The 26,979-nt window shown below is 30.8% G+C and overlaps 1 protein-coding gene across 4 annotated transcripts; it reads left to right on the top strand.

Annotated features, from left to right (window-relative positions):
* The first annotated feature begins 4,674 nt into the window (after positions 1–4,674).
* LOC18442240 (senescence-specific cysteine protease SAG39) lies at positions 4,675–6,583 on the top strand. Of its 4 annotated transcripts, none has more exons than XM_088867896.1 (2): positions 4,675–5,102; positions 5,767–6,583. In XM_088867896.1, the coding sequence occupies exons 1-2, from the start codon at positions 4,694–4,696 to the stop codon at positions 6,327–6,329; spliced, it is 972 nt and encodes a 323-aa protein (XP_088724022.1). In that variant the 5' UTR covers positions 4,675–4,693; the 3' UTR covers positions 6,330–6,583. The 4 variants fall into 4 exon arrangements, with proteins under 4 accessions (XP_088724022.1, XP_020527926.1, XP_088724017.1 ...); XM_020672267.2 differs by having other exon boundaries at positions 5,746–6,583; XM_088867891.1 differs by having other exon boundaries at positions 4,675–5,138.
* Positions 6,584–26,979: the final 20,396 nt, after the last annotated feature.

The raw sequence follows: 26,979 nt of genomic DNA, 5'->3' as shown, positions 1-26,979 counted from the left end.
ATTTCTCTATGAAGTTATTATTCACGGTCTCCGTAATAGACATATTCATGATCTTCATATTAGAAATTATATATTCTATAAAATTAAAGTCCTAAATCCATCTCAAAAACGGATTTTTAAGATAGAACTCATTTCTACATATTTGTCTAGGACTCATATAAACCTTGTCCCAATACTATTTTACAGTTTTTACTTTTGTGTTTTTTTTATGGCAAGTTCTTAGGTTTCTAACTGGAAATGAATATTTTTCTACGAATTACAAACCTTCAAGACATTTAGTGCCGGGAATTTACACCGACCTGACCTAAGACCCGACTACCCGACTTGGTTTGGGTTCAAGATTTGGACCCAGCAGGTTGGGTGTGCAAATCTTGGACCCGAATAGTAAATCGGGTTGGGTCAAAGGTAAGGTTGAACCAACCAAGTTATTTTAAAATATTATATAACATTTTTTATATTTAAATTTACAAAGGTTAATTTAGCAATATATATATATATATATATACTATTTTATCTTCTTTCGACTATATTTTTCATTTTTTCTTTTCAAATCGTCTTATTAGTCTTAAAATGAGAAAATTGATAAATTATTGTCAAAATCTTCTTATTAGCTATTTACATGTTTTTTTGATAATTTTTAGTAATTTTAAGTATATGTTTTAAGTAGTTTTTTAATTTTTAGTTTTTTTTAGTTAACTATGTATAGACCCTATATAAGTAGAAAAAATATGGTATGTTCCTTTTATATAGAAATATTACATCTAACGTCAGTTAACGTGACTTTTTGTTTTTTTTTACAAAATTAACCTTCGGTCCAAAAATACTATCCTCGAGCCATATTTTAATATTTTTGTTTGTTTTTTATTTAGTAGACCAGTCCTCGGACCGATCGTACTCTGTTTTTTAAAAAATACAAAGGTTCGAGTTCTCCATCATGCTCCTTATTTTTGAAAAAATTAGAGTTCGAGAATGAGAACCTGGACGAATCAAGACAACGGTCATGAGCCCTAACATTGCATAGTAGCTGTATTATTAGTTCTTGAGAGAGAAACTGCGAAGCACCGTGTCTTGGCTCCACCCAACGCCTTACGCATGGCACTTTCTCTAACGACGTTTAGTGGTTTTTTTGGCTCACCAGGGCTTGATTTAAACCATTTTGCTCCCACTGTGCAAAGCCACGAAGTAAACCAAGGGTTAGAGAGAGCTGAGCGGCTATTGCTGGAATCCGGCCAAATATTTTTGCCCATTGCCGGTGAGCTTATCACCTCCTGCCCCAGTATAACATGATGGCTTCCTTTTTAGGTTTTGTGAGTTACGGAGCACAGTCCTTGCTTCTTTGGTGGCGGGGAGCCGTTTTCTCTCTCCTAACAAGCGGTATGAGGTTCTTGGACCGCTATTTTTTCCAAAATAATAACAAGTACTTTGAGGATGCGACCTCAGACCGTATTTTCGGTTTGAGGATTTTAACCTCGAACTGCTCCTATTAAATAAAAAAAAAAGAAATTAAATATGATATTATCAGACTGAAGGGTAATTTTGTTTTAAAAAACAAAGATCTCACTGACGACTTTGAATGTCGCATATAAAGGTAGCATACTGTATTTTCCTTACATATATAGGGTTCGTACATAATTAAGCCTTATTTTTTTTATTTTTTCTATTTTTAATTCGTTAGGTCAAGTCCAAATAAATTCCTAATCCGTGTCCATCCCATGTACAGATTTTGGTTCGGGTAGCAAACCCTACCGGACCCGTTCCCACCCCTAGACATTGGAATACGGGAAAAAAAGAAGTTTGGTGATAGCCAAATCACTGGGCCCATATTTTATTTTAAAGGTTAAGGTATTATGGGAAATAGAAAATTGACTTTTTTGAGAAGCAAAAAAATGATCGTTATAAGAGAGTAAAGGATGACATAATACCCATCATTTTGAGGGTCACCACTTTGGAAGTCATGAGAATGAATCTCCAATATGGAGATGGTCTCCAAGAGAGAGACATGGCTTCCAAAAGAGATGCGGTATTTCCATGAGTTTTGAGTTGGTTAACTTTCACTTTTAGAGAGAGAAAATTTTATATTGCTCTTGAAGTTATCTTTTCGGTAGTAGTATTGCGGTAGGAAAGAGGTTGATCGACGATATTGCTCGGTAGGGAGAGCGGGTTTAGAAGAGAAGATTGGTGATGATTTTTTACCGATGTTTAGAGATAGGTATTATCTCTTGTAACTTAAAACTGTAATATAATGTATTTTTAATTGTCGAGGCCGTGGATGTAACCCTACGAAGTAAACCACGTAAATCGTGTGTTGTTGTGGTGTGCTTTTTTTTGTTTGCGTTATTTTTTGCACTCGATTTATAGCTATATTTTGAAAAAAAGACTTATGTGATCTTTTACCGGGGCATACATTTTTTTTTTCTTCACCCCTCTCCTTTGGCAAAAGATCTTACATGTGGTCTTTATTATAAGATAAATTTCAAAATAAAATCCACATAATAATAAAACTAAGATCTTAACAATTTGATGCCATTGAAACAACTATGCACTATGCTTGAGAATAAAAGATAAGATTGCAAGAAACAAAAGGAAGAGTGTCAAAAATTACCTCAATCAGGCTTATTACACCCCACACCGAGTCACCATCATCCTATATTACGGGATCAACGGGCTAGAAATCAAATTTCGGCCAAGCCACACCAATGGAACATGAACTCCTTTGATGACAAATTCAAACCCTAAGTTTGAGAAAAATAGATTCTTTTTTTGCTAAATCCTAAAACCCTTAGCCATAAATCCATATTTGAGAGATAGGTGAGAGAAGAACTCTATAACCTAAACCCTTAGGTTTTTTCACAATATGGGAGAGGGAGATCAAACATGAGAGAGAGAAAGATAACGTGTAGAGATTTTTGGTAGAGACAATCTCTTTTTTATAAGCTTGAACAAGGTTAGGATTTCTTAGGGTTTTCTTTGGCTTGTCTCTTCTTGTGAGATTGAACATAGACCGTCGATTAATGGTGACTTATGGGGTGAGAGATCTGAGCCATCAATTCCATAAATGGGCCATCAACATTATGGAAAGTGCATGGACCATTATCCCCCTTTCTTTAACCATTTTCCCATCAATAGAAATCAGATAAATTAAATCTAATTAAAATATTATGCATTTCATAATCTTTCACAAAATATTCCAAAGATATATCAAATCAATATACACTTTCAATATTTGATCAATATATGGTCAAAATATTCCATATCTTATTTAGCCATATGTCATAACAGAATATTACCAAAACATAAAATAACTTAAACTCCAAGAAAGAATGAAATGGGTGGGGCGTGCCACCCGTGTGTGGCACATGTGGGCGCCACCCACTTGACACATGGTCGGCCCATGTGCACTATGGGCCCCTCCATGATATTTTTATATAATTTTAAATTATCAAAAAAAAATTCTCAAACATTATTTGAATTTTATAATTTTGTAAAATCAATATCTTCATTTTTATAAGTCCAAAAAAAATTGTCGATAAAATATCAAATGACTCATAAAAATTCGAATAATAATTATAAACTAATTTTTATCATAAAACAAACATAATTAAATTAACTTGATGGGAAATGAATCTATATGGTTAAAGAATTTAATATGCAATCATGGAGCACTTCACTTTCAATGGTAGACTACAAACCACACTTGCCTTATCGAACCCACCCAGTGTTTCTCATGACCCACAGTCCAAGCAGAGGCTCATTAGCGGGTCACCAAAGTCTGGCGGATGAGCCAAGAGGTCGCATTCCCAGCCTTTGGATTATAGGTCCTCCCCTAGAGACAAATCAATGTCATCAAGACCTTATGCGACCACCGCTTTATTGCGCATAGGGGTATCTCTCGCACATGCATACGCTTCACCCTAAAAGGTGGATTTCTGGCTTTTCCGAATGATCTATCGATATACATGCCGTGTGATGGTACATGGATGAGGTTTTGGCCCGTGTCTTTGTAGGCCATCATCACATACAAGGGTCACACAGTCCCTCGACTCACTTATCCGGACATGTTCTCCGACCTCATCAAGGGCTAACTCATAAACCCTCATCCGTTTGTTCTTCATGCTCAGGTAACATGGGTTTTCCCAACCGGCTGGTCTAGATCGTTAAGCACAAATCGGTATCAGCAAACCATCTTTTACTTATTATAGTCCACGAGGGACTACACTCCCACCGAATTCATGTTCCACTCTATTATTTCATTTTACAAATATAAGTCATTTAAAGGTCACATAAACCTAATATATTTATTTACTTTGCATTTAGTCAATCATGTATACGATTTTGGGTGGAATCCCGATGTTTGGGATTTCTGGTTCCACGAGTTAAAGGTTCACGAGAACCCTAGTGCGAGCTGCGAAAAGCAAAGACGGAAGCCGGCCTAAAAAGAAAACCATACGGAAGAGAGACAAAGAGTAGCTCGAACAAGAGAATTAGACGAAACTCGAGTGCAAGTTCCATTTCCCAACTGAAAATGGTAACGGCCCATACATCAGGCCGTCGAAACTCTCTCTCACACGCCCTCCACCTTTTTCAAATTCTCTCTCTAAGAGATTCAACTTTCACACGCATCACTCTCTCTCCTGCATATAAGTGCAATCCCACATGCATCTCCTTCAACCCCCTCTCTTTCTAAAGAGCAATAATGGCCTCTCCCCTCGCACAGTTTGCCCTCACCTTGATGGTGGCCATCACTTGCACAGCATCACTAGCATACTCACAAGCACCCTCTCCCTCACCTACGGATGAAATAGGGGCTCGGTTCGAGGATTGGATGGCCCTACATGGCCGAACATATGACAAACCCGAGGAGAAGGAGCGTCGCTTCCTCATTTTTCGACAAAACGTCGAGTTTATCGATTCTTTTAACATGGCCAAAAACCATTCTTTTGAGCTATCTGCTAATGGATTTACCGATATGACTAACAAGGAGTTTGTTGCCAAGTACATGGGACTCAAGCCACAAAAGCAAGGAGGTAGTGAAATGGATGACGTAGAGTTTGGCCATGGGAATGTGACACACATACCGGGTAGCATGGATTGGAGGCAAAAGGGTGCGGTTACAGCGGTCAAGAACCAGGGAAATTGCGGTTCTTATTCCTCTCAATCGTCTATTTTTTTTAAGCATTTAACATGTTAAGGGGTTCTGTTTTTTAGCTTTTAAATTTTAATGGGTAGGAATGGAACCTCTAATCAGCACGCTACCTAGCCCATGGAGAACGAGTCCCCATTTCTTTCCTTTTTATCTTTTTCTTTGGTTATTAAGTTTTAAGGATGATATTATTATGGAAAAAAAAAAATTTAACCCAATAGAAATATGATCCAGAGAGATTGAGGTTGGCATGGTCTTGAGGGACTGAGGTTGACATGGTCCAGAGGGACCGAGGTTGGCAATATTCTTTGCCGAGACTCAAAAATACAAATATAGTGCAATATTAAGCTCTATTGATAAACCTTGATCTTTCACGTTATCACCATCCATAAAAATATGGATGGTGATTGACTTGCCCAGCTATAAATTACCAAAGTGGGTGATATCTTACTATCAAGGTCCCTCCTCTCATGCACTCTAGTTTCTGCCCTTCTTCATTATATGAAAAATCATATGACCTAAATATTATGTTCTTAATAGAAATAATAAGCATTACAAATACATCATAAGAGACCACTCGATAAGGACTAATCCTCCCTACACAGGTGGTTGCTGGGCTTTTTCAGCAGTTGCAGCCTTGGAGGGTATAACAAAGATCAAGACCGGAAAATTGGTGTCCCTTTCCGAGCAGCAGCTTATCGATTGCGACACAGAAAACGACGGCTGCATGGGTGGCTACATGGTCACCGCATTCCAGTACATCCGTGCCAATGGCGGTCTCAGCACAGAGTCGAACTACCCTTACCAGGCCGCAGATGGAAACTGCGACACCCGTAGGGCATCTTATCATGCGGCCTCTATCAGAGGATACAGGGAGGTACCAGCTAACAATGAGAATGAATTGTTGAAGGCAGTGGTCCAACAACCTGTATCAGTAGCCATAGATGCAAGTGGCTATGCCTTCCAGTTTTACAAGGGCGGGATCTTCTCAGGCGCGTGCGGGACCGAACTGAACCATGGGGTCACGGCCGTGGGTTATGGGGCACAGGATGGAAAATTGCATTGGCTAGTGAAAAATTCTTGGGGCTCACGGTGGGGGGAGGGTGGGTACGTGAGGATGGAGAGGAACATTGGCAATAAAGAGGGCATATGTGGCATTTCAATGATGGCTTCTTATCCCCTAAGATAGACATGTTACTATTGTTGGTTGTGTATCGTCTTAAGGAAAAAAGCAAACACATACGCAAAATGATTAATAGTTTTTATTATGTTTCCGTTGTGACGTACGTTAGATCTTGATTAGATGATTGAAAATATAAATATGTAAAATGATTAATAGTATTGATTATGTTGGCGTTGTGTTGTTGGATCTTATCATATGATTGAAATATATGTTTCTATTTGAATTTTACTTGTTTATAAATGAAATTTAAATTTTTTTAAGGAGAGTTTGGCCATTTTGAATTTTAGAAGATATTTGTTTTATATATTTTTGTATGGTGCATGATGGAGTGCGGTGTATACTCCTAAAATTTCAGCGTAAACTTCTATTTAGAAAGAATAAATTAAATAGTGATGTATTTTGTCAACCATCTGATCAAAGATCGGATAACCTAAGTACTATTCATTTTAGATATACCCTATACTTGACACCATCATGCACTATATAAAATTATAAAAATATATTTTCCCATCATGTACAGGGAGTAGTTTGGTTATTTTAAATTTAAAAAAATACTTATTTTAGATTTTTTTTGTTTGCCCTAATATGTATTACACATTACCAAAATTTCATCGTGATCTAATTTATAGAAATAATTTTAAATTTTCGACCATCCAATTTAGATGCGACAATTGTGAGCATAACCTAAATTACAATTCATTTTAGGTGACAACCTATTGGTTAGGGGTGCTAACCGATCAGGACAGGGCCGGCACGTGGCTTGGAAAAGACCGAATTGTTTGGACCCAAAAAATAAACTTTAAAAAGGCCATGTCCGGAAAAGCCCGGTAGTCTGCTGCTGAAAGAAATCTTTGATCTGCTTCTGCAACTCCCTGCCATTCGGGTTCTCTCTCCCTCTTTTTTTTTTTTGTAGAAACCATTAAATATCCATTCAATTTCAAGACCCAACCATGAGTTTCTACAAAAAAGAGAGAAAAGAAGTCCGCACTAAGAACAACAAGAACCAAAACAAAAACTCAAGTCTTCTTCCCTTTCTCTGAATCCAAATCCCTTTCTTCCCAAGCACTATGAGACTTTTGAAAAGCAAAGGAACTAGAGCAGAAAGCCTAAACAAAAAAATCTGAAGAAAAATCAATTCCCTTCTATTCTTCAAAATAGAAGAAAACCCAAAACCTCTTTCAGAAAAAAGACAAGAAAAGAGGTAAAATAAAGAGAGAAAGAGTTAAGAACTAAGAGAGAGAGAGACTGTGTCTCCACAAGTGGAACTGCCTCAGTAACTCCATATAGAGCGGGGTTAGATAAAGAGAGAGTTAAGTAAACTAGGTTAGAGAGAGAGAGGATAGATTTGTTAGAGGGAGTGAGAAAAATATTGGGAAAATACAGAGAGATAGAGGATAGATTTTGAGAGATAAGAGGATAGATTTTTTAAAGAGAGAGAGTTGTTAAAGAAAGAAAGGGGTTGGGTGCTCATGTATCATATCACACATAAAATTTCAATTAGAAACACAAAAAAGAGAGGAAGAATGCACCCAACAAAACACATCACACATTGATCATTTATCTCTCTAAAATTATGAGAGAGGAGTGAGAAATGCCTCAAACTGGACTTGCGTCGACTCCATTAGAGGCCTTCTCTGGGACTTCATGAACCACTGGTTTGGTTAACATGTGGGCGCGATCTTTTGCCTCTTCCTCGTCTTCCTCCATGTCTATTGTGTTGAGGTTTATATAGGAACATCTCTCTAGAGAGGCAAAGAAAGCAGAGGCCATGCTTATCCCACCAGTTCCCCAAATCTCTGCAAAACTCAGAGAGAAAGATGGAACCCTAAGAACGAGGTCAAAGATTGGAGAGAGCAGAGAGGCAACTAAGAAAATTGGGTTTAGAAAGTTAAGGTTGTGAGAGAGTAAAAGAATATATTTTTCTTCTTCCGTAATAAATACCCCCACACCCACACAATTTTCTCTCTTCTCTCTCTTTTATTACATATATATATATATTTTTTAAACTTCTTCGTATACCTTGTTTTTTAGGTTTAATGATAAACTCAATGTTTTAAAAAATATATTTAACCTTTCGATCACTTTAAACCTACTTTTTAGCTTAAACAAATATAAAAAAGACATTTTATTTTTAAACACAATCTTTTTTCCCTCTTCACTTATACACTCGAAACTTCTCTTTTTTCTCTCTTTTTGCTTTTCTTTTCTCTCTCTTCTTGCATTTCTCTTACACTCTCTCTTTTATGTTTTTTCGAACACATCTCCCTCTCCTCCCGATAACCTCTCATCTCCGTGAAACCTTTATCTCTCCCTAGAAGGTTTGGATGTTGGCTTTTAAAAAATACATGCCCTTTTAAATTTGTTTGGCCTAAAAAAAGAGCTTTAAATTAATTCAGGGGTTTAGAAGAAATAAAATCTCAAATTTTTATGCTCCAAGATATACCTTGGGTCTATTGTGAAATAAAACATAAAAATAAAGGGTATGTAGATATTTTCCCTACATTTTTTAAAAAAGTATCTCCTCCCTCTTTTGTGCCACATGTTCTCCTTCTTTTCCTTTTTAATAAATCACCCCCTCCCCTCAACCCCTACCCCACACAATTTTTTCTTTTTTTTTTGTCTCTCCCTCTTACAATTTTTTTTAAAAAATCTCTTATATCATTTTAAAATATCTCTCTCTATTTTTTCTATCTTGCAATAACTCTCAATAAGGTATAATAAAGAAATCCATTATTTCTCTCTCCTTGCCACGTTATCTCTTTTTTTACGTGCTATTTTTATTTTATTTTATGTAACTTGCAGTGCTTGTCATTAATTGCATCTAATGCCTCTATATGATAACTCCCATCTTAAATCTCTCCTATAGTATTCCCTTTATTTCACTCATCTCTTTCTCCTTTAAATCTCTCTCAATGTCTCCCTCCAAAAGGGCATGTTTGTTTTTTTGAAAGTATTCTTTTAGAAAATACTCTTTCAAATTTTTAAAAAGTTTCTCATTTATTTCACACTTTCCATCTAAAGTTCGAAAACTGATTTTTCAACAAAAGTTCTCTTTCCTTTGTTAAAAGGTGAAAGAATAAGTTCCTAAAGGGGATAGGAACTTAATCTTTTAGAACTTTTTTGTTGATCACTATTCACTTTACGTAATATAAATACATAATTATTAGTATTATTAAAATGATATAATATAACATAATATTATATAATATAATTTTATATTTTATAATAATATAAATAGATAATATAATATAAATATATAATATTATTATATATTACTAATCAATATATACTATATAATATAAATTGCATTAATAAATATAAATATATAATATATAAAGGGTGTGCTTTCCATAAGGTTGCAACCTTAAACAATTCAATTAAGGCGCACCTTCAAATTGGATCATAACATATAATTTTGGTGTTAAATATTTTTAGGTTTATTTTAAACTCTATTTTCATATCTAATTATAACATTTTAAACTTCAAAAATGGTTAAAATCAAGTTGATCTATAAACATATAAATTTTTTAAAAATGGATAGTCTAGATAATGTGTTGTAAGACACTGTTTTCCAGGACTCAATCCTTTTTTCTTGCATAATCATACATCTCGATGTCCTAATACTCAACTAGAGGGTTTTTCAACATTCAAATAACATTTTCCAATGGTTTTTTGAGGTGTATCAGTAGTTCTACATTTTAAGGTAGTTACCTTATGTAAACTTTTTCCATATATAATATATAATATATAATACATAATATTGATGTTATTATATCATAAATAATATATAAATATAATACATATTTATCATATTATATGTAATATTTATATTCTTATTATATATAATATGTATTTATATTATATTAAATATACATTATGTGTAACATTTTATAATATATATAATTTATATTATATATAATTTATATGTATTATATTATATAGAGCAATGATTTCATGTAACCGTTGTATAGTAATAATATGCAACAACCTTAAAAAATCATCTTATGGCCATTAATTTGATCCAAAATTTGAAATATACACTCTTTTTATTCTAATGAACAATTACAAAAAAGAAAAATTCGAAAACACAACCTAGAAAGTATTTTTTTAGTCCAATTAACATAAGCCATTCATTTTTGTGAGATGCTTAGATCTAGGCCCTAGAAGGATTGTTTCATTTCCAATTTTTTTGGATGTCTTTATTATCATTATATGAATAATATTAAAAAATCAAAAAATGATTTTGAGTTTATAAAGGCTAATATCTTGAAATTCACAAAATGAATGGTCTAGATTCGTTTTTGGAGGGGACTCATTTTGACCCTATCTTTGGTTCAAATTGAACTTTTTTTTGTTTTGTTTTGGGGATTGATTATTGAGATGAAGAGAGTGTGTGTACCAAATTTGGGGTCATACAGATACCGCAAACATGATTTTCTAGAAATGTCGTTGCATTATACTATGATACAACCATTGCATTAGATCATTGCTTTATATATATATATATATATATATATATATATATATATATATATATATATATATATATATATATATATATATATATTATAAATAATATATTTATCATATTAAATAAAGAAAGATGCTGTAAAATTTCTATAAGTGAAAATAAATAATGATTTCGCCTACCTTCATCACTGTTTAAAGTTCATCTCACGGTCATGATTGTTTGGTAGTATTTTGTTTTTCATTGTTTTTCTACAAATCGAAATGATCTAAAATTTGGAGCATGCGTTCATTAAAAATAGCCGAACCTATAAAAAATATCAAAAAAATATTTTACTTGAAATAAATTGACCAAAATATCCCAAAAAAGTTTCAGGGGTATTTTGATCAATTTTATTTTCACGAATTATTATTTTTTATATTTTTTATATCTTCACTAAGATGTACCCATGCTTCAAATTTATGATAATTTATATTTATAAAATAAAATAAAATAAAAAATAAAATACTACTAGACAATCGTGTCCGTGCGATGAACCATGGACGTGATGAGCGTTGGCGAAATCATTGTTCATTTTCGCTTATTGGCATTGGGAAGACTTTTCCTAATATAAATATTATAATATAAGATATAGATATATATATAAATATTATAATATAAGATATATATATATATATATATATATATATATATATATATATATATATATATATATATGTAAAAATTGATTTCATCTATTTTTGAAGTTTCAAATTTTATAATTAGAGATGAAAGGAGATTTTAAGATAATCCTAATAATGTTTTAGACCAAAATTATATATGATGATCAAATTTGGAGGTGCACCTTAAATGGATTGTTATATATATATATATATATATATATATATATATATATATATATATATATATATATATATATGAATGATTATCACCATGATCTTCTACCACCTGAAGCAGAAGATACTCTTTCTAGAGTTCTAAAAAATGATGACCTGAAACTTCAAATAATTGTAATATACTGGGAAAAATCAAAATTCAAAACTATAAATATGTTAACCTATTAGACAAAATCATAACTCAACAATGGTTTACTACCGTTAAAATCGTAGTTAAAAAATAATATACTTTTCAAACCACTGCTCTTATTGATTCCGGAGCATACTTAAATTGTATAAATGAGGGCTTAGTCCCTACAAAATACTTCAGTAAAACTACACAGGTTTTAAACACCGCTGACGGAAGTAAGATGTTAATAAACTATAAACTATATGATGCGAAAGTTTGTAATAACGGGGCATGCTTCAAGTTTCCTTTTATCATGGTTAAAGGATTAAGTCAACCAGTTATTCTTGAAACTCCTTTCCTAAATATGCTTCACCCTATCAAAATTGATGACACAGGTATTGAGGCCAACATTGAGGGACATGAGATAAAATTTACCTTCATAGATAAACCAGAATTCATGAAATAAATAACATTAAAAATAAAATCTCTACAAAAAAAAAATTCCTTTTTTTATCTAAAAGAGGAAATCAGGTATAAAATCGTTGACGAAAAATTACTCTCCCGAAATACAAAATAAAATTAGTAGTTTCAAAACTATTCTCGAAAAAGAAATATGCTCTGATGTTCCTAGAAATATGCTCTGATGTTCCTAATGCTTTTTGAAATAGAAAGTAATATATAGTTGAACTTCCCTATGAACCAGGTTTTGAAGAGCAAAAAATTCCTACAAAAGCAAGACCTATTCAAATGAATAGTAGGCTCAAAATTGAAATACAAGAATTGCTTGAGAAAAAACTTATCAGAAAAAGTTCCTCACCTTGGAGCTGTTCAGCCTTTTATGTTGAGAAGGCTTCTGAAATTGAAAGAGGAGCCCCTAGATTAGTTATAAATTATAAACCATTAAATAAAGCATTAAGATGAATTCGATATCCAATTTCGAATAAAAGAGACCTCTTAGATAGATTGGTTAATGCCTGCATATTTTTAAAATTTGACTTAAAATCTGTATATTGGCAAATCCAAATAGTTAAAAGAACATCCGAAAACAGCAGAGTATTTGAGTGTTTGTAAGTTTGAGTGCTCGTAAGTTGGACTGTTTGTCTGAGTAGTGGTGTGTATTGGTTTGAGCAGAAGTGAACCACTTTGTTGGTGCATCAACCTTATCTTAGATGTATCATAAGTGAACCACTTTGTTGGTGCATCAAGCTTATCTTATCTGTATCATGTAAGTTTTTTGTTTCTATGTTCATTAGCTTTCATATGTTTGCTGCCATTGTTATTTAAATCTATTTACTATTATTTATCATTTAGTTCTATTTACTGCTATTATTTGTTGTTTATTTGTTATTTAGTTCTATTTACTGCTATTATTTGTTGTTTATTTGTTATTTAGTTCTATTTACTACTATTGTTTGTTGTTACTTTTATTTTATCCAATTCCGCTATCTATGGTATCAGAGCCAGTTTATATTAAGTGGCGAACTGAAGAACTTTGCACAACTAGATTTTTAGTTAAAACTAAAGTTGTTGTGACTCAAAAATCACCGTTAAGCTAGAAGGGCTAGAAATGTATAGGGACTGTTTCCAGTTGACTCAGATTAAGACTATAAAATATGAGTTTTGAAGGTTCTCTAATAATTTGAGTTTTATTTTGAACTCTTTAAGGATGTCGTGGAAACTATATTCTTCTCTTGTTGGAACGAGAGAAGATCTAGGAGTAGTGGGTCTAGAAGGATCTTTTGTCTTGTCAATGTATTGAATCAATGCTTCTTTTCAAGCCTCTAAGTCACTAATTTTATCAATCAGGTTAATGATTAAATTTTCTTCTTTTGTAAGAGCATTTATGTTTAAACCATTCATATCAATGATAGCCTTGAAGAAATTACATTGGCAATCATTTTCAAGATTATCATCATAATTAGAATCAGAGTCAGAGCTAGTGACGACCAAATCTTCATCATTTATTTCTCCAATTATCATTTATTCATCAGAGTTAGAAGAACTATCAGAATCATCTCTTTTTATAAACAGAATATCGAATAATTGTTTTTTGATAAATTTATCGATTTCGAGTGTATAGATTTTTTTTTTAACTTTGCATTTATTTTTATAATGACCTACCTTTTTACAGTTATAGCAAACTGGTATATTTCTTTTTCCCCTTTGCTTGAAAGAGTGATCTTGTAAAATCGTTTTAGAAAACATATTTTTTCTTTTATGCAATGTTTAGATCTTGATTTTCTTAAATTCTTATATTTTTCTTTGTGAATGGGTTTAGAAGTGGGTAAAGTATTATACCCAAATTGTTCACAAAATTCTTATATATATATATATATATATATATATATATATATATATATATATATATATATATATATATATATATATATATATATTTTTGGGTGTGGTGTATAGAGCCTAGGCTCTAAACAAGCAAATACCTTCAAATAGTATCGAGAAATGTGTTTTCAATACTGAATTTTTTGTGATAGCCTTAAAATATATTTTTATATTTATTTATAAAGGTTAAAGCTTAAAAAATAATATAGATCGACAGATCTATGAAAACTTGAAAATCTTGAAAATTGATGGTCCAAAAATACTTTAGAAAATACACTATTTCTAAAACTTGAAATCCATAATTTTCTCATGTCCATGCATCTTGATGTTGAGATGATCAATTTAAGGATATTTTGACATCAAAAGAACCGCTTCTAGTGAAATTTTTGAGCTAGGCTCAAATTTGATTGTTTAGAGCCTCGGCTCTATATAAACTTTTCGCTATATATATATATATATATATATATATATATATATATATATATATATTCCAATAGATGGGCAGTTATAATGAATAGTAATATAGGTGGAATCCCAACCGTCAGATCTTCATAATGTGGTTCGAAATGCATATCAATATATGAATTTTAATTTTTTTCTTTAAATCTGATTAAGTTGAAATTTTGGGTGTATATACCTAACACTATTGCGCACCATATAAAAATAAAAAAAAAGTATTGTCAATAATTTAAAATGACAAAATTTCCTCTGTCATTTTTCAGGGGTAGTTTGATCATTTTATAGTTAGGGATATATATTTTTATAATTTTTAATTGTGCAACCTATTTTTAGTACGCACGTCTAAAATTTCATTATGATATGATTTTTATAAAAAATAATAAAATTTATATAGTGATATGCATTCTAAATTACATGATGAAGATCTGACGGCTTCCATTTCACCTAATTACTATTCATTAGAGCTACCCAACTATTGTTAGCTTTTTTCAATATTGTATAGAGCTTAAGCTCTAAACAATCAAATTAGAGCCTACCTTCAAATAGTGTAAAGAAATGTGATTTCAATATTGGAAATCTGTGATGACCTTAAAATATATTTTCATATTTATTTATAAAGTTTAAAGCTTAAAAAATAGTGAAGATCGACATATCTATGAAAACTTGAAAATCTTGAAAATTTACGGTCCAAAAATGCGTCACAAAATACACTATTTCCAAAACTTGCAATCCATATTTTTCTCATGTCCATGCACTCTGATGTTGAGATGATCAATTTGAAGATATTTAAGCATCAAAACAACCACTTTTAGTGAGATTTTTGAGGTAGGCTCCAATTTGATTGTTTAGAGCCTTGGCTCTATATAAACTTTGCCCATATATAAATATCTTATATTATATTACAAAAAATATAATAAATATAATAAATATATTATTTATAATATAATAATATAAATATTATATATAATATTAATATAAATATTAATATAAATGTTATATATAATAATTTTATATTATAAAGGGCAAAGTTTATATAGAGCCGAGGCACTAAACAATCAAATTAGAGCCTACCGCAAAAAATTCACTAGAAAAGATTGTTTTGATGCCCAAATATTCTCAAATTGATGATCTCAACATCAAGATGCTCGGACATCAGAAAAAACTGGGTTTCAAGTTTTGGAAATAGTATATTTTGCAATGCATTTTTGGGCTATTAATTTTCAAGGTTTTTATGTTTTCATACATTTGTTGATTTACATTATTTTTGAAGCTTTAGACTTTATAAATAAAAATGAGAATATATTTTAAGACTATCACAAAAATTTTCGGTATTGAAACCATATTTCTTGATAGTATTTGAAGGTAGGCTCTAATTTGATTGTTTAGAGCCTAGGCTCTATACAAACAACACCCTATTATAAATAATATATTTATTATATTAAATATATATTATATAATAAAATAAATAACAATGTAAAACTTATATACATAATATATAAATATCTAATATTATTTTATAATAATTATTATATTATATATATATATATATATAGATATATATATATGGAAAAAGTGTATATAAAGTTGCATCCTTAAATGTAGAAATAAGGATGCACCTAAAAAATTCATTGGAAAAGATTGTTTTAATGTTGAAAAACCCTCTAGTTGATCATCTCGACATAGAGATGTATGAATATGACAAAAAATAGATTTTGAGTCCCATAAATAATGTATCTTACAACACATTATCTAGACCGTCCCATTTTAAGATTTTCATATGTTTGTAGATCTACTTGACTTTAACTATTTTAAGAGCTTATACTTTTATAATTAGATATGAAAATAGATTTTCATATAAGGGTGTGGTTTCTATAAGGTTGCAACTTTAAACAATCTAATTAAGGAGCATCTCTAAATCAACATGTAATTTTGGTGTGAAAAATTCTTAAGATTATCTTAAAATCTATTTTCATATCTAATTATAAAGTTTAAACTCCAAAAATAGTAAAATCAGTTAGATCTATAAACGTATAGAAATCTTGAAAATAGACGGTCTACATCATGTGTTGCAAGATGCACTATTTCAGGGACTCATAAACTTTTTTTTTCATATTCATACATCTCAATGTTGAGATGATCAACTAGAGGGATTTTCAACATTAAAACAACCTTATCCAATCGATTTTTGAGGTGCATCTATAATTCTACATTTTAAGGTTGCAACCTTATATAAACTTTTTCCTTCAGATAATCCTAATAATTTCTAGCACCAAAATTACATGTTATGATAGAATTTGGAGGTGCACCTTAATTGGACTGTTTAAGGTTGCAACCATACAGAAACTATATATATATATACATATAGGGTTTGAAGGGTTGTGAAGTTTAGTATATCATATATATATATATATATATATATACTATAGGCGAAAATAAATAGTGATTTCGTCTACCTTCATCACTATTCAAACTTCATCGCACGGTCACAGTTGTCTGGTAGTGTTTCAATTTTCATATTTATTACAGTGTTTTAAAATGCGGGATGCGGTATTGATGCGGTGGGGGGTGGATGCGGTGATGGGGCTCGATGCGGCCCGGATGCGGGTGCATCATGATGATGCGGTCAATAAATATAAAAAAATTCTAAAAAATCTAAAAAAAAAACTTAATGCATAGGAAAAAAATATGAAGGTGATATATGTGACAGTAGGTATTTTAGTTTAATGCTTAACTTCAAAACTATTAGCTATCGAAGATTCTGTATCCAGTTATCCATTATCCCCTCATAGAAACTATAAACTTGAAACCAGCATCATAGAGCATTCAATAATCAACAACCATAAGCACAACTTTGCACCATAAGCACAACCATCAACAACCATAAGTATAACCACAAGCACAAAATAGTGATATTACAAAATACAAACCAAAAGTCAAGCTCAAGAAGAGTTAATAGTTAATAACTTAATACAATCATCCATTTTGAGAGTCAATTTTGAAATTTGAACTTCATTTTTTTAAATATCAATCAGACAAGTCATCTTGAGAGTTGTCATGCGCATCATCAATATTATCCTCGATGGCCTTCATGTATACTTCTTCATCGGTCTTCTTTGAGTCATCTTCCTCCTCGACCTTTGAAGCTAATGTGCGAGTGCGACTAGACCCTGCAGCTCCTCTACTCCTTTGTGCTTTAGTGTTAGGTCGATCTTCTTTATTAACCCCTGTTGCTAGCTTGACATCAAGCCATGTAAGATCCTCACCCTCAAACAGATGCTCTTGTCTTGGATCCATAGTCCACTCACTTATGGAATCACCATCAGCTTCATATAATTGAATAGGGTTGAGCTTCGTGCGATTTTCATACCTCTCCCTAAGCCGCTCGTTATACCGCACATAAACCAAATCATTCAACTTTTTATGCTCCAACCTATTTCTTTTTTTTGTATAAAATTGTGGTAGAAATTGGAAATCAGATAAATTAGATTTTAGATTAGAAAATTAAAATTCAAGAAATAAGGATTAAGGAATAAAGAGTAAAGGACTTACATGCTCAAATGCACTCAAATTGCGCTCACAACCAGATGAGCTACATGTGAAATTCAACACTTGATTAGCGAGACGTTGTAGATTTGGTGTCTTGCTTCCATATAATGCCAACCATGCAGTTGTATAATATTTTATAATTTAGAATATAGTTAAAAATTAAGGGTATAAAATAAACAATGGAACTATACATAAAGTAAGAGACAAGTAGGATTATTTTTGGGCTTTTGGCATTTACCTGGATCTGTAGTGTCCCTATTTCGAGTGGCAATATCTCTCTCAAAGTTTCTCAAGGCTAACTTGAACTTAATCAATTCATGGCTCTGGATCTCATCCTGGATATCTTTGTCTGGCACCAACCTCTCCAGCACATCTAAGAACCCACCATTTATTGCACGATTTTGACTCAATGGATGAGTGCTTGTAGTGAAGAGGTTAGTTTAGAAAATAACCGGATGAATGGAGGTGCCTGTGAAGCTGCGTATCCTATCTCCTATCAATAATTTCAAGCATAGACTTGCGCATATTTTCATCATCCTTTAAAACATCTTTTATTTTAGTTCTCGCCCTAGTCATTGCCTCATGTATGTAGCCCATGGCGGGCTTTGCATCACTATCAACCAGTCGAAGCACTCTCACTAAAGGGCGAGCCACCTCCAATGCAATAATTATTTGACTCCAAAAAGATGTATTCAAAATAGTTTTTTCAACCTTTCTCCCATCCTTATGCTTTAACCATTTGCTTTGACTCCATTGCTTTGAAGCAAACATGGTCCTCAAGGCACTTTTTTGCTTGGCTAAGCTTCGAAGAGCGAGAAATGAAGTGGCAAATCTAGTTATACCTAGTCTCACTAATCTCTCTTCTTTGTAAAAGACCTTATCATGTTTAGGACTATGGTGTGATTGTAAATAAATCCAACAACAAACATAGCTCTTGAAATCACCCCACTAAATAAAGATATTGTACCCATTTCTTTAAGCATAAGATTAATACAGTGAGCTGAACAAGGTGTCCAAAACATATGCTTCATTTTCAAAGTCAAGATATGCTTAGCTGTAGCATAGTTGGCACCATTGTTAGTGATAATTTGTACCACATTTTGCTCCCCAACAAAATCGACAATCTCATCCATCAAGCCAGATAAGTATATACCATCATGTGACTTGTCTGATGCATCAATAGATTTAACAAAAAAAGTACTTGTTGGGCAATTAACCAAAAAATTAATGAATGCCCTTGATTTCCCATCGGACCAACCATCACACATAACAGTGGCCCCATATTTCTTCCACCCTTCTCTCTGAGAAATAAAAATTTTATCCACATAAAATACGATATCCTTCAACAAGGGCTCCCTAACCTCATGTAGTGAAGGAGGAACAAGTCCTGAGCCATATTGCCCAATTGCCTGGACCATACATGTAAAACTATCTAGAGTTATAATATTAAAAGGAATGTCGACCTTGTAAATCCACTTACATACGGACTTCCTTTGTTCTTTTTTATAGTTATTGTCAATTGTGGTTTGTTTTGTTTTTTTCTTTCTCTCCTGAACTACAATTTCGCGGCTAGGGGTGAAAAAAGAATCCATTAGCCCCTTAGAGAGAGGTGTTCTTTTCTCAGCACTACCACTAATATTTATAACCCTCTCTCTTGAGGTTGGAGTATGAGTACCGCTTTGCCTCATAGTAACTTCAGACATATCATCATCATCATCAACATCATCAAGTAATGCCTTTCTTTTCTTTTCTGTTTTCTCTTAATCTTTTTTCAATCTATCCAAATATTATCTAATCTCTTTTTTTATATCATCTGTAGTTTGTGGGCATGCTCTTACATTCCCAGAAATTCCGGCTAAATGCTCTTTTTGTCGAAAAATACCACCCATATAAGTATTTCCACAAAGCAAGCATATCACACAATTTCTATCTTTCGAATTTTTTAGTTGAGCATATTTCCAAGCCGGATCCTTGTTACTAGAAGATTGGGAAGAAACATTACCCCAAAAATAAGTATAATAGTATTATTGTACAAGAAGGAATAAAAAGTTACCAACTCTGTGAAGTAGTGCTTGATTTCTTGACGGCCTCTGAAATCCCCAATTTTTTATCACAAATTCACCTTAACATCCCCAAATCAACAATAAAAGGCATCAAATGAACATCTAAGTATCAAACAACCGCCAAATCGAAGAATTGGATGAAAAAAAAATTTTCACCAATTTTTTTTTTCCTTCGATTTGACGCAAAAAAAGCCACAAAAGTGGCTGGAAATCTTCGATTAGGAGGTATAGTAACCCCCCAAACAATTTCCCTAAACATTGGAACAAAAAAAAGACCATTTTGCCCCTCATCGAGGGGCAAACTAAAAAAAAAATTTCGTAGAAACAGATACGGGCGAGATGTGGTCTGATGCGACCATGATGCGGGATGTAGCCATGATGCGACCTGATGCGGCGCATATGCGGCCGTATCTATCGAAAACGCATATGCACCTGAACGAGATGCAGATGCGAGCGCATCCCACATGATGCAGCTGCATATGCGGCGATGCGGCCACATTTTAAAAGATTGATTTATTCTATAAATCCAAGTTACTTGAAATTTAGAGCGTGTGTACATCTTAGTGAGACACACCTAATAAAAATATGAAAATTTTTTGGGGGGCATTTGGTCAATTTATATTTTGTAAATTATTTTTTTTATATTTTTATTAGGTGCGTCTCATTAAGATGTACACACACTTCAAATTTCAGATCATTCTGACTTGTAAAAACAAATATGAAAATTGAAATACTACCAGACAACTGTGGCCATGCGATGAAGTTTGGATGGTGATGAGGGTAGGCGAAATCACTGTTCATTTTCGCCTATAGGGGTTTTATATATATATATATATATATATATATATATATATATATATATATATATATATATATATATATATATATATATATATATATATATATATATATATATATATATAACTTAGAGCTTTCTTAATATTCCAGCAGGTTATCAAACACAATACCTAGACCTTATTTAAATCTTCGATAACAAAACATTCAACTTTCCAGAAGATATCTTTCTGAAAAACAAACGCGTCCAAAATATTTTTTTTTGGAAAAACCTCTTCCATTCTCTCTCACCATAAACCCTCAGGACCAGCCCAAAAGTCTATCACGCCCCACCTTATCTCTCTCTCTCTCTCTCTCTCTCTCTCTCTCTCTCTCTCTCTCTCTCTCTCTCTATCTGTCAAGTTCATTTCTTTACTGATCTCTCACCAGGAGGTTTTAGCTCGAAAATATTTTTCTAAGAGAAGAGTAGAATGTATGATGTTTGTCTCTATTTCTATGTATGATATTTTTCAAATTGTAATATAAATTTTGTACATATAAAAAATAAGTGGTTTGTTCTCTCTCTTTCTCTCCCCCAGATCGTGAAACTCAATTAGAGTAAAAAAACTAAGGACTTAGATTCTTGAATAGTTTTAATTTTTATTATTATAAACATGAACATAGTAATAAAATAGTAGTATGTTTTGTAAATTGTAATATGATTTTTTTATATGTAGAAAATAAGTAGTTCGATCTCTCTCTCACAGGTCGTGAAACTCAATTAGATTGAAAAAACTAAGGATTTAGATTCTTGAATAGTTCAAAATTTTTTTATTATAATTTTGAACATAGTAATGCAATAATATTTATTATTAATATTATTAATAATGTTGTTATTTTATTTTTATTATTTTTTATTTTGATTGCATATAAGTTATTTATTTATGTTGTTGTCTCTTCTAGCTTTCTCTTGCTATTTTCCAATTGTATTATGTCTCTATTATGAAGTAATATTTTAATTTTAATTTTATAAGTTTTTTTTTTGCAAAAGGTAAAGCCCATGGATCTTAAATGATAATGGAAAAATGATTTTTTTTCCCTTCTTGATTATTATGTTAGATTATAGCAATTTTGTTTCTATTTCTATTTAACCCTTTTTGATTTTAATTACATTTTGTTATATTTTAATGTTTTATGAATGTTTTAACATTACAATAATTTTTTTATGATAGTAATAGCTTTTTCTTGCTATTTCTAGATGCATCATTGCATCTTATGAACTATTTATTATGAAACAAAGTTAAAGGGCTAAATTGAGATAGAAACAATGTCGATTTATCATTTAAGATAGGAATAAAAAAGAAAAATAATCGTTTTTCTTTAGTATTCATGATCAATTGGCCTTACCTTATAAGATAAAAATATAATAATAATAATAATAATAATAATAATAATAATAATAATAATAATAATAATAATAATAATAATAATAATAATAATAATAATAATAATAATAATAATAATAATAATAATAATAAGAACAACAACAACAACAACAACAACAACAACAACAACAACAACAATAACAACAATAACAATAATAATAGAAATAATAATAACAACAACAACAATGATAATAATAATAATAATAATAATAATAATAATAATAATAATAATAATAATAATAATAATAATAATAATAATAATAATAATAATAGTAATAATAGTAATAATAGTAATAATAGTAATAATTATAATAATAATAATAATAATAATAATAATAATAATAATAATACTAATAAAAATAATACTAATAATAATAATAATAATAATAATAATAATAATAATAATAATAATAATATAGTATTCTTATTATTATTTTATTTTAATAAAAATAAAATGATAATTTTTATACTTTCATTTTATTATTTTATTTTTATATTAATATTAATATTAATGATAGAAACAAAATAAAATAATATTTTTTTTCTATCTCAATTTTGGCCTTTGCATATTTTAACTATAATTTTTATATTTTAAATTTTTTATGAGTATTTTAACATTACATGAATTTTTTAATGACAATAGTATATATTTTTTAATGTGATTCAACATTTATGACATTTAATTTTTTGTTTTATGAGATACTTGAATATCTTTTATTTTTTAATAATAAAATTTGAATTATAAAAAATTATTCAAAACTGATATATTGTGATCCCATCTTCTCTAACTTTTTTCTTACTATTTTTCATTTGCATTATGTCCATCTGATTCTTCTAGTTAAAACAATATTGAAAATCTTTTGGCCACATTTCCTCTATTCATGTTTTTTAAATAATTTTTATACTTCTTAAGTTAATGCAATAAAAAAACACAACTTATTGAAAATGACCATTCCTCATTAATAAACATGCATTTTTTATTAAGCATAATTTATCTCTCTCACATTCAAGTCATTATTTCCCATGCACAACAAAAAACCCCGACCCAATAAAAAGCGTACATATTTTTATAATTTATCCCTCTCACGTCACTATTTTCTATGTCTATTTTTTATGGGAAACATGTAGATTGAGGAAAGAAATATTTGCTAATCTCATCTCTCACCCCTAAATCTCTCACTCACTCTTTCTTTTTTTTCCTCTCGCAATCTCTTTTTTTTAAATCTATCTTGCAATCTCTTTTTCCTTAAATCTCTCTCCTCTCTCTTATTCTTCTTTGGGAACCATCTAGGAATCCTTTTTTTTGGAACCTCTTTATAGGTCTCGCAGTCTCTTTTTTCTTAAATCTCTCTCCCACTCTTATTCTTCTGTAAGAACTATCGAGGAATCTATTTTTTTGGAACCTCTTTCTGGAGATGGAAGAAGAAAAATGGAATAGAACATCAAGCCAAATAAAATAGGGTTAGGAATACATTGTAACTTCTTTTTAATTGCTTCAGGGGATAACTTTCTAGAAAGATAAAGGAACTTTCTAGAAAGATAAGGAAGGGAAAGAGCAATAGAATTCGGGCTTGGACTTGAGTGGTTAGCAAATGACATTTAGTAGTGCTAAATCTCAAATTCAATTCCTACTATTGAACTACCCAAAAAATTAAATAAATAAATACATATTAATAAAAATAGCAATAGAAATCCATAAAAACAAGTATCGATGATATCACATATGGATAAGCAAAAATCAAGTATTGATGATATCACATGGAAAAGCAAATGAGGAAGTATAGATGAGATCTTAGATTTTGAAACTCATGAGAGTTCAAGGTCTTTGTGTTGATACCACTCAAATTAGTGAAAGGAGAATAACATTGTCTAATGAGTTAATTAGCTCATCAAGCATGCGGATAATTATATATTTCCTCTAAGACAAACAATAAATGCCACAACATAATATCTATGAAAAATATCAAAAAAATATTTTATATGAAAAAAATTGGCCAAAATACATCCGAAAAGTTTTGGAGGTATTTTTGTTATTTTTTTTTACAAATTATTATTTTTATATATTTTTATTAGGTGCAGCTCACTAAGATGTACACACGCTCCAAATTTCATGTCATTTCGATCTGTAGAAAAAAAAAAAATGAAAAATGAAGCACTACTTGACAATCGTAACCGTGCGATGAACTTTGTATGGTGATGAGGGTAGGCGAAATCACTGTTCATTTTTGCCTATAAGCATTGATAAGACTTTTCTTATACATATATATATATATATATATATATATATATATATATATATATATATATATATATATATATATATATATATATATATATATATATATATAGAAAAAGTCTTATATATAAAGAACTTGGGTGAGCCCCCTAGCTCACACGAAAAAATGAGCATAATAGCCCAGATTTAATCTGGGCCGATCTAACAATCATGGATGCCTGGTAATGTTTGAATTTTAATTTTTTCTACAAATCCAAATCATTTGAAATTTTAAGCTTGTGTTCTTCTCATGAAGTTGCACCTAATAAATATATAAAAAAATAATTAGTGAAAAATAATTGACAAAAATTCCGCCTCAATTTATTTCATGTAAAATATTTTTTTTGATATTTTTCAAAGATTCACCTATTTTGGATGTACACACGCTCTAAATTTCCAGTGATTTGGATTTATAGAAAAAAGTTAAAATTCAAACATTGTCGAACATCCATGATCGTCAGATCGGTCCATATTAAATTTGAGCCGTTGGGCTCATTTTTCCCTATGAGCTAGTGGGCCCATCCTAACATCTTCCATATATATATATATATATATATATATATGGGTGGTTTCCATAAGGTTGCAACCTTAGACATTCCAACAAAAATGCACCTTCAAATGTTATCATAATATATAATTTTGATATTTCAAAATCTATTTTTATATCTAATGATAAAATTTTAAATTTAAAAAATAATTAAAATCAAGTAGATCTATAAACATATAAAAATCGTGAAAATGGATGGTATAGATAATATGTTGTAAGATGCACTATTTTTGAAACTCAAAATCTTTTTATTTATCATAGTCATACATCTCGATGTCGAGATGATCAATCACAGAGTTTTTCAACATTAAAATAACGTTTTTCGATGGATTTTTGAGGTGCATCCGTTGTTCTACATTTTAAGGTTGCAACCTTATATAAACGTTTTTCTATATTTTATATTAATCACTTAAATATATTTATCATTGAAAAATTTCAATAAAACATGGTCTATTAGATAAAGAAAATTTAATGCATTTATCTTCACAATTAAATATTTTATTAATTAATAATAAATGTGATAGTAAAAAAAAACTAATATATTATTAATTAACATGAATCCATTTATAATACAATTAAAATAATGAAGATGACATAAAAAATAATTTAAAATAAATAAATAAAACGAATAAATTTATGCTTACTAATGCTAATATGAAATATATTAGTTTAACACATTAGAGCCTATTGATATCTATATCTAATATATTAAAAAGTATTTATAGTGATTATTGAACTAAGTGTTTCTCAGGGTTAAGGTTGTGATTCCTGGGATTTTGGGGCGATTTAGGATTTTGGCGTGAATTAGGATTTTGGACAGTTAGAATTGAGAATTGAAGTCTTCTGCAAGGGTTTCAGAGTCTTGCTAGGTTTGGGCTTAGGATTTTAGGTTCTAGAAAGCTTATAGGATAATTATACTTAAGAAACCTAAAAATGCCTCCCCTTAAATTGGGTTGTTTGAGTGATTTAAAAAATAGATTGGTGACCGAAACGGCATTCGGCACCTCAAAAATCAATATGGTTCAGTGAATCGGCAAGTCCAAAACGTCGTTTTACTGTGCGAAAAAAATAGTGAACCGACAAAAAAAAAAGTGAAAAATAATAAATTGGTCAAAAACTGGTCCAGATCAGTGAATCGACGATCCAGTCACCATTTTATTATAAAAAATCATGATTTTACAATACGGAACCGCTGGTTGTCTTATAAACTCAATCGTTTTTCTATATATACGCAAAACCATAATAAGTGTGACCAATTCTCAGGTTGGACGGGACGATTATGTACCCATTCGATGTTTATGTTAAACGTATCCAGGTTGCACGGGTTTTTAAATTTTTTGTGTTAGGGTCATTAAATGGGTGCCGTTTGCAAATTGGAAATGTTTTGCAATGTGGATATTGGGCCAGTAAAGGTCAGTAATCGACACTTTTGAGTTTTAAATTGAAAATTCAAGTTTTTTTTATTTTTTTTAATTTTTTTTTTTGTTTTCAGGTTCAAATTGGGACCGTAATATGTATTGGTGGTTATGTTCACCATATTCATTATAAAAAAAATAAGGGGAAATATCTTCGTATCCTTAATTTTTTGGTTTTTATATCTCAGTGGATTCAAATATTCAAAATATATCTCCTCATCCCCTAACTTACTTTACCCACTTTTAGTTATTTTTTTCAGCGTTAACAAATATAAAAAAGACGTGCTCATTCTAAACGTTTCCTCTCTTTATGTGATAT

Source organism: Amborella trichopoda, chromosome 1, assembly GCF_054954075.1.
Source record: "Amborella trichopoda isolate Santa Cruz 75 chromosome 1, AtrichopodaSantaCruz75HAP2 v2.0, whole genome shotgun sequence".
NCBI lineage: Eukaryota > Viridiplantae > Streptophyta > Magnoliopsida > Amborellales > Amborellaceae > Amborella > Amborella trichopoda.
This window is presented reverse-complemented; position numbering and strand designations above follow the sequence as displayed.